At 37.0% G+C, this 9735-nt stretch overlaps 1 protein-coding gene across 1 annotated transcript; it reads right to left on the minus strand.

Annotated features, from left to right (window-relative positions):
- Nucleotides 1-1417: 1417 nt before the first annotated feature.
- On the minus strand, nt 1418-9178 carry LOC124642786 (trypsin CFT-1-like). The gene is made up of 8 exons (XM_047181434.1): nt 8997-9178; nt 8191-8300; nt 6696-6781; nt 6001-6065; nt 5728-5927; nt 5150-5309; nt 2815-2966; nt 1418-1657 (listed from the first exon to the last, which is right to left on the minus strand). The coding sequence occupies exons 1-8, from the start codon at nt 9094-9096 to the stop codon at nt 1571-1573; spliced, it is 960 nt and encodes a 319-aa protein (XP_047037390.1). The 5' UTR covers nt 9097-9178; the 3' UTR covers nt 1418-1570.
- Between the last annotated feature and the right edge of the window lie 557 nt (nt 9179-9735).

The raw sequence follows: 9735 nt of genomic DNA on the forward strand, positions 1-9735 counted from the left end.
CAGACCCAGATTACGCGCTTCATTAACTCGGTCAACCGACTCACCCATGAGGACAACGTGCATTGTAGACGGCAGGACACTAATTTGAAACTTTGTTCCAAATATCATATATTTAGTCTTAGTGGGATTAAGTAGGTACCAAGCCGTTGACCTCTGCCCAACTCGCTATCCTGTTAAGATCTTCGTTCAGATCTCCCAGAGCGTTTAAATATTCACTAGGAACAAACGAGACGTACACTTGCACATCATCAGCGTAAATGTGATACCTACACCGCTTTAGCGAGTTCACGATGTCAGCACAGTATAAAATGAAGATCAGGGGGCCCAGTATTGAGCCCTGCGGAACTCCTCTATTGACGGGAGTAAGTGACGAGGTCAGGGTTGACCCATTGCTCAGTCGTACTTCAACACGCTGCTGCCGATTGCTTAGATAGCTCCTAAACCATTTTATAGCATTATCATCAAATCGTAATACTTGAGCTTGCAGAGAAGCAACTCAATATTGATGCAGTCAAAGGCACGTGAAAAATCTAGCAAAACCAGAATTGTGCACATGCCCTTGTCCTGTGCAGATAGGATGTTATCCGTCACATCCAGCAGAGCGGTCGAAGTACCACGTTGCTTACGAAAGCCTGACTGTAACTCCGGAAGTATACTGTTTTCCTCCAAATACTGCGACAACTGCTGACAGATTGCTTTTTCAGCAATTTTGGATAACAGGTAGTTCAGTATAACAAAACATTTAACCAAATCATTTTTAATTCAATATTTACAATTTTATTTATTAGTCAACTAGTTTCAATACAAAAGGTCACTTGATACTACATTAATCTTATATATATAAAAAAAAAACAGCCCAGTCAAAATAACTATAACCATAGCGGTGAAGCGTCAATAAGGCATTTAGTTTCAAGACAGATATTCTAAAATAATAGATAAGTTAGTTTTCCCGCATTTTGAACCATTATTTTGCTATTTTTCATAAAAGAGTAACACAATTGAGTGTCTTGATGATTCCGCACACCCAAAGATGCTCGCAAGTGACCAATAGATGGCATCTGACCACCGACAAGGACTGACATAATCAATAATGGTCTTCCCGCCGCCATTCGCATTATATCGAATATAACACCGTGTCCCGGTGAGGCTATTCACACGCCTCACCACATAAAAAACTGAAAAGCGTCGCGTATCTAATATTCGTAATAATAATATTATATGGGATTTTATTTTTATTTTGACTGGTCTATTCAATTACATATTATCATAACCCGAATGGCGATGGCAGTTATTCTAATTTGTACGTATTTTTTTCAATATTATCTAGAGACAAGAAAGTTTCACACCGATGTAATATCTTGGCGACTCTGAAGTTAGCTATTCAAGCTTTGGGCTAAGCGTCAGCTACGCTAACTTCAGTCTAAAAAGTCAGAATAGAGTAGTAAACTATAGGAAGCTAATTTCAGTTTCGCCAAGATTCGGCATTCATGCTTTACATAAATCACATTTTTTTTGGCTTGAAACTTCAAGCATTCTAGAAGTTTCCTTCACTTGTCTCGCTAGCAATATCTTATAAGTTGAGTATCAGGAACAATATAGGCGTGAGTAGAGTAACGGCTCCGACTCTGCTGATGCCGGCCGAGTTGTATTGCTGTATCTGTAACGAAGATAAAGAAATCTGAGAAAAGACCCTCATTTTACGGGTCATTGTTCATTTTATTGATATTTTAACTTATTTCGATAACAGGCTTTCGCCTGCGGCTCCATCCCCGTCCCGAAAAATCGAATTCCCGCAGAAAATACGTCTGATATAGCCACATTACTGGCAAATTTCATGAACATCCAACGAGTGGTCTTTGCTTGAAAAAACTCAAATATATCTATAAAAATTTCGCTTTTATTATTTTGTAATAATTAGTTAGCTCGCTAGCTGTGTCACAAACGTTACTGTTAAAACCTAGGCCAAATAAGCTAGGCCAACCTGAATTATTTTAAACCAAACAAGTTTGAAATCTATAATTTACGTACACATGTTTCCTTTTGCAATCAATCGATATTATTTAACAACATAGATAACAGAGAATCAATAAAATAACTGTTTATCTTACTTTTTATACATCAATGGCTGTACGCTGTTTGATAAATGCTTTTAGCCGTATCTATACTCCATTTAAAATAACATTAGAAATTTAAGTAAACCTTTTTTACTGTTTGTTCAACCGATTTTGACTTCTATTGCGTTAGTAGTATGATTAATGGCGGCTGCAGTAAATACTTGGTATTGTAACCACTATTTTGCTTTCGATTCCGTTCTTTTGTCTACGGAATAGAAGTCAAAATCGGTTGAACAAACAGTAAAAAAGGTTTACTTAAATTTCTAATGTTATTTTAAATGGAGTATACAGATAACTAATTGTGTGCGAACTACTGCCTTCCCTCACCCTTCTTCGAAACAATTTGAAAAATTATTCGCGCGAGTTACCGCGGCCCTGCAATACGAGGGGTTCCAGAAGATAGCACACTATTCACACTTCATTTTGCACTCTACTCATAGCCAGCCAGCTCATTTTCTGATCTCCTATCTCATGAAATTTTAAGCCCAAGTTCACCGACACACGTTAAAGTAACCTAGGTAAGCTAAGTAACCACACAATTTTAAGAAAAACTGTCGAAATGGTGTCAACGGCTCGTTTTGCACGCCCGTGTACGTTAACTTCGTCAAAGTAACCACACAATTTTAAGAAAAACTGACGAATAGGTCTCGACGGCTCGTTTTGAACTCGCACTGTGCGTGCCTAGGCTGTTGGTGGTTACCTTAGCTTCGATCCAGTCGGTGTAATTCGCGACCCTGGCGTACACGCCGGGCCACGTCGGCTCGGCGCAGCTCCAGCCCCACGAGGTGACTCCCACCAGCACGTTGCCGTACAGTAGCGGCCCGCCCGAGTCGCCACCGCATGCGTCCTTGCCTGAAACGGAGTTAGATTGTCTTTAATTTTGGAGTATCATTTAGTTTACGTTCCTAACTCATTTTTTTGACATTTTTGACATATAGTATCATATAGTATTAGATGAGTATTAGTATATATGGTTTCATGTGACTGTAGGAGGAACACTCTAAATTAGGTACCCTATTGATATACAATGAGGAATTACTTTTAGAATGATTTTGTACCTATATCAATGATATATATAGGGGAAAGGGGGGTAGCCCCGGCTGGTGGGTAGCCTCGGCCATAGTAAATATTAGTATTTCGCGCGGCGTGACTTTGAAGTTCGTGTGATCTCCATGTGCGTTTAAGAGTAATTCGTCAAATGCAAACAGTTGAAGTCGATTGACTGCTGCGTTCGGGCGTGATAGAGTGAATTTCTTTTTCGTCGTCGACGGCCGCGTGACTTCAATTGTTTCGAAAACCGTTATTCACTGGACAAAGGTAAGTAATTATTTATTTGATTTTGTTTACATAATGGAATACTATTCTATTTTGGACTTTGAAGTTTATTTCAACGTATAATTAGCTGCTTTTTTTTATTTTTATTTTTTTTTCGAACAAAGTCATGTCGGGTAACCCCGGCCATTAGTTTTGGGGGTATCCCCGGCCATATGTTAGTCTATATAGAGGTTAATATTTTAAGTCTTAATTTAAAAAAATATTTTTTTTTTCAGTGTCACAATGCCGAAATTTAAAACTAGAACTACGAATCGCGGAAACTGGAGTGAAGAAAACATGAAAAAAGCCATTCAAGTGGTGCTTGAGAAAAAATGTTCTGAGAGAGCTGCCGCAGATCAGTATGACGTTCCACGAACTTCTCTGCAGGATTGGGTCAAGATTGGATTTAGATTGGGCTCACGAGGCATGTGTAGATATAAATCCATCGGATTTGTACTATAACTACGATGTGTGTGTCGCCAAAAATCGATTTGGCCACTAATTACGTAGGTGGCCGGAGCTACCCGCCACTTTTAAAAGATATCAAAATTTGACCACTATTTGAAGTAGGTTTAAAACGTATTGGATATTATTTTTGTTCAAATGTTCAATATTCTAATACGAATAAATATTGTGTTGATTATTTTTTCGTAGTTTTCGTTGTATTTCCCTTCATAATTTAATCACAATAACAAAAAACAAAATTGGCCGGGGCTACCCCCCTTTCCCCTATATCAATAACGGTTTTGTGGGGCTTAGCACATAAGATAAGGCTACATTTGTGATATAAGATAAATAAATAAATAATAAAATAAATGAGGTACCCAAATGTACTCGTTAGCTTCCGATTCAAATAATCAAGAGCCTTATTTATTGGTTAGTAGGTTTAGTTAATTGATGTGTGTTTGGACAGTCGTAATCACTCTCTATTAGCTGAGCCAGCGCATTATGATTTCTGTCACAGATTAATATAATAGTTTCTTCTTCTGCGTAGACATTTAAAACGGTGATGGATCTAAGATTATTATTAAAAAGACAGAATACAAAGAAACTTATTATCTTGAGTTTTTATTGGAACCAATTAGGTACTTACTAACCTAGAGAAGGCTATCATTTGTTGTTGTTATAGATAAACATGATTTTAATTATCAATTAGATAAGATTTGCGATTGGTCGTCGTACCGAGCACTCGACGTTCTTATATTGCCGTTAACTTGAGCAAAAGTCTGTGCTACGTCATCTCCCGAGCCTTTTCCCAACTATGTTCGGCTTCCAGTCTACAGGATACAGCTGTAATCAGCTGCTATAAGTCTGCACTACGTATTGATAAGTCATTATTTTAGTAACCAAATAATGAATATTATGTTATGTTTACTATGCTGCCCAGTATTGTACAAAAATGTCCATGTCCTCCGGGAATAGTCGTTGTGTCAGCTGAAAGATGTCTACTGCTGGACAAAGGCCTCTCCAAGTTTCGCCACTTACGCCCGAGGATAGACTTCCCAATTGTAAGAGAATTTTTCAAATCAATCGATTAAAAACAAACATGACATGCCTTTTTTACGAAGAATCACTGACTTCAAAGTTACAGGCCTATTAGTTAGAAGTCAGGGTAGCTCATATTGCTGACCTAAATAAATCTTTATATTATGTTTTATAGTCATAGTTCAACATTGTAAACTTTGTGTGAAATAAACTTTATTATATTATTATTAGCTTACCTCCAACATCGAGTATTCCTGCGCAAATCATGGTATTGGTGACCGGGAATGGGACGGAGTGTATCTCCTCCAGGAGACGGTATCGATCCTCGCAGACAGACCGGTTGACTTTCATTACCGTCACCTCATTCAGCACTGTCGACGGCATTGTGTTGTTCACCTGTTCAACAAACAGTTTTTGCAATCTAGCGTAATGCCCTTTGTTGCAAAAAGTTAATTTTAATCCTCATTGGTTTGTCAGAAACATTTACTTTCAATTATGCTTTCAATTTGTATGAAAATGCCAGCTATGACGTGACAGATTTTCAAAATTGTACCTAGATATGTTTTGGAAGCGAACTGCGTGTTACCATGAAACCGTTTTAGAAAAAAGCGGCAACAGCACGTGCGGTTACCCTCTCATAACGACCGCTTTCATGCAGTCGGCAGCTCGCTTCCAAAATGTACCTTAGACAGCGATATTTGCGTCTTGGATTGAACATTTAGGTATGCACTTATTTCGTCCGTTTATATTCAAGAACTGTCAATAGCCGATCAGGTATATTTTTGAACATAATTGCTGATATTCTCGTACTTACATGTGTGCGTCCCCACCCGACAGCAGTGACGGTGGTGTTGTCAGGTAGCTCCTGTCCCCGGGCCCCGAGGACCGCGAACTGCACGCTAGGACTGAGGCTGGCTGCTGAACGCAACACCACCACGGCCACGTCGTTATCCCGGTACGGGTTGTTGTACGACTCGTGGACTATCACTTGCGATGCTTGGTGCAGGGATCCACCTGTTTACATCATGTAGAATTAACACGAATTTCAACTAGCAGCTGGAACAAGATATACGTTATCCAAACTTACCAGTGTTCAGGAATGTTGTGCCCATCCTGATGGCGAAGCGATTAGCGGGTAGGACATAGCCAAAACTGCAAACAATTTGGATCTTTATTCATTTTAGAAACTAGAGAGAGTTTGTTTGGGTCAAAAGAACTGTGCTTGATTGTGTTTACAATCAGTAGATAGGTTTGTCCTGTTGATAAGAAATCTATAATAATACTTAGGTAGGACTCTAAATAGATAAATGAATAAACACGCGTAACGTAGAATTCACATTTTTGTTGTTCGGCGCGATAAGAACGGGGATGTCCTTGCCAATAAATGTAGCGCTCGAATCGATGGTGCTTAATTTTATATTTATCTTATGGTGTCATGTTATTGTTTAACGTCGTTTTCTTTATTACATTCTTTATAAAATAAACATACATATAAGTTGATTTACTGGCTTTATCGTAACGAATAGCTATTATGGCGTTACTGCATTTAGTCCATAGATTTGACAGGAGCATAGCGAAAGGTTTTTATAGTAATATTTTTTTTTATAAACATTTTACCAAAATACTTTTAAATATCATTAGCAAAATTTGAGATCGGAAGTGACGCTCTATCAGTTCAGGTGAAAATTAAGGCTTAGGTCTCGTGGTCCCAGCTCGGACTTAAGCCAAAAAAAAGTACGTAGGTGTGTAGACGTAACTAGTGACAGACAATAATGTACTCACTCATTAACGAAACAGTGAGCCGCAGAGAGCACATGCCGTGACGTCAGCAGAGAGCCCCCGCAATAGAACTGTGCGTTGTATAGCACCTGCAACACATCAATATACCAGATATATCATTGAGTAGTAACATTAGCATTAAGTAGTCAGTAAGTCTGGCACCAGTCTAACCAAGGGGGTATTAGGTTGTCCGGGTAACTGGGTGGAGGAGGTCGGTTAGTCAGTCACTCCTTGTAAAACTCTGGTACTCATCAGCATCCGGTTAGACTGGAAGCCGACCCTAACATAGTTGGGGAAAGGCTCGGGAGATGGTGATATCATTACAAATACATAAAATTCGTGATATATCACCGGTGGATATATGTAAATTATAAAATAATGTTATCTTCTCATCGAATAATATCATATTATATCACCGGTGGATATATGTAAATTATAAAATAATGTTATCTTCTCATCGAATAATATCATATTATATCACCGGTGGATATATGTAAATTATAAAATAATGTTATCTTCTCATCGAATAATATCATATTATATCACCGGTGGATATATGTAAATTATAAAATAATGTTATCTTCTCATCGAATAATATCATATTATATCACCGGTGGATATATGTAAATTATAAAATAATGTTATCTTCTCATCGAATAATATCATATTATATCACCGGTGGATATATGTAAATTATAAAATAATGTTATCTTCTCATCGAATAATATCATATTATATCACCGGTGGATATATGTAAATTATAAAATAATGTTATCTTCTCATCGAATAATATCATATTATATCACCGGTGGATATATGTAAATTATAAAATAATGTTATCTTCTCATCGAATAATATCTGCTATTGTATATAAGTACTTAATTATGTTATTAAACATAGTAATGCCTTCTTTTGCTGTGCCCTAACAGGGTCCATAATATGTACCTACCTAGCTTTAAGCCCCTTGTAACAGCATTGTAACAGTAGGTATGGTATGTAAATAAATAAATATGAAATATGGATTTATGACTATCTATGGAGCCACCCCCCCGCCTTCCCTATCCTTTTCCGTGTGAGAGGAGGCCTATGCCCAGCAGTGGGACGATAAAAAGGCTGTAACAGTATGGAAGTCAAAACTTAATAGCTACTTTTTTTAACACTTTTTTGTGTTATGTTACTTGTCATCAGAATCCGACAAATGACAATCAGTCTTTGGTACCACAGGGTACCAGGTTGCCAGGATAACTGGGTTGAGGAAGTCAGTAAGGCAGTTGCTCCACGTAACTGGTACCTACCTACTCAGTTTCATGATTTCATCAGCATAATTCTGAAGCATTGCATTAAAGCCCAAGTTCACCGACAACATGAACGTCCGTTTTTTCTTAAACAACTGTTTTAAATTTAAAATGGAACGTGGAAGTTAAACACTTGTTTAAAAAAAACTGACGTTTATACTGCCGGTGAATTAGCGTTTTAGTTGCAGCATGCAGGACCTTACCTGAACAATAAATGGATACCTTTCCACGGTGGTCTCCACCCCGCCTACAATTCGACTGACAGTCTGAGGAGACAGCTCAGCCGTCTTTAATTCAAATGATTCTGCATTACCTGACAACAGAAAATTACGTAGTTTCAACAAAATATATAATAGGCAATCGCATTTTTAAGTTGCACCATTTAGCTATAACGATAACCGGACCATTTTCAGTTGTCAAATCGCCGATTTGAACAATTGATGGCAATTCCACGGCTGGTTATGGTTTGGTTACAGTAAAATGGTGCAAGCACCCTGATTCGTTGATTGATGTTTTGCATAATGACGTTAATATGCGCTTGGATACCTAAATATATTTTTTCCATCCATTTTTTTTTTAAATTTTGTCTTAAAGGAAAATAAAATTATCATAACAGATTTAATTATGGGTTTTAAGTCCACCTTTATCTTAAAACTGATAATTAATTGATATCAACAAGGCTACCTATTTCGCACTAGTGGGTAAAGATTACATACATGTAGGCAAAATAATTTCAATTATTCTTTTATCCGAAAATCTTAACAATGAAATAAAAATTTTAACAGTCAATTTAACATAACATTTTATTCTACCAAATATTTCATCACTTTTAGATCATATTTCCAAGTGTTTTCTTTTATAAATCACATAAGAAACATGCACTTAGAATACCCAAATTAATAACAATTCTAAGTTATTTAATGACACAAACACAACACTTTACATAAGTAAAAAAAAAAAAACTTAAAACCGGTAAGATATATAAAAAGAGAAAAAAAATATCACTCACAGCTTACAACTGCAATTAATAACAGAGTAGCACACCACATGTTTGTTCGTTTGTCCCACATCGTTTGATTTGCCCTACATGCCGATACAAGCCTTATCATATTGATAAATTATTTTATCGAAACCAATCTTGTGTGAAATCTTACGAGGCTTACAGATATGCGATTATAATTATTGTTGTCGCTGCGATCAATAATTTCGTACCTCTTGCAGTCTCGTGCCGTGATTAAGCAAAAGTAGTTACAAAAATCTCCTAGCGATTATGAAAAAAAAGCATGTACTTATTAATTTTTAGTTTTCTCTTATCTTGGAAGAGTTATAGATATAGTTAGAGGCATAAGAACTGATTACAAGTTCCTACTTACTAGGTTTACTCTATAAGTAATAATATCCTATATTTCCAGCATCACCAGTCGCCCGTCTGTAAACAACTTTATGTCGTACACTTCCCGATGATTTCTCGTAAGGGCCACTCCATCTCTATATTATCTACAAGCAAAGCAGTCATTACTCATTTATTTAATTATATCATCAACATTTATGCGTGCAAGCAATACTTCATGCTTGCATGCAGTTTTCACTCCTACATATTTATGACATAGGTAAGTTGCCCCTGTAAGACTGTATTTTGTCTCATCAAATTAATTCATTGAGATTCCTAAACTTTTTATTATTTTCTAATTTTGAAAAGCGATTGCATGTTACTACGTTCCATTCAGCTTACCCATAGAAAACAGCAA

This window comes from Helicoverpa zea, chromosome 25, assembly GCF_022581195.2.
Source record: "Helicoverpa zea isolate HzStark_Cry1AcR chromosome 25, ilHelZeax1.1, whole genome shotgun sequence".
Classification (NCBI taxonomy): Eukaryota; Metazoa; Arthropoda; class Insecta; order Lepidoptera; family Noctuidae; genus Helicoverpa; species Helicoverpa zea.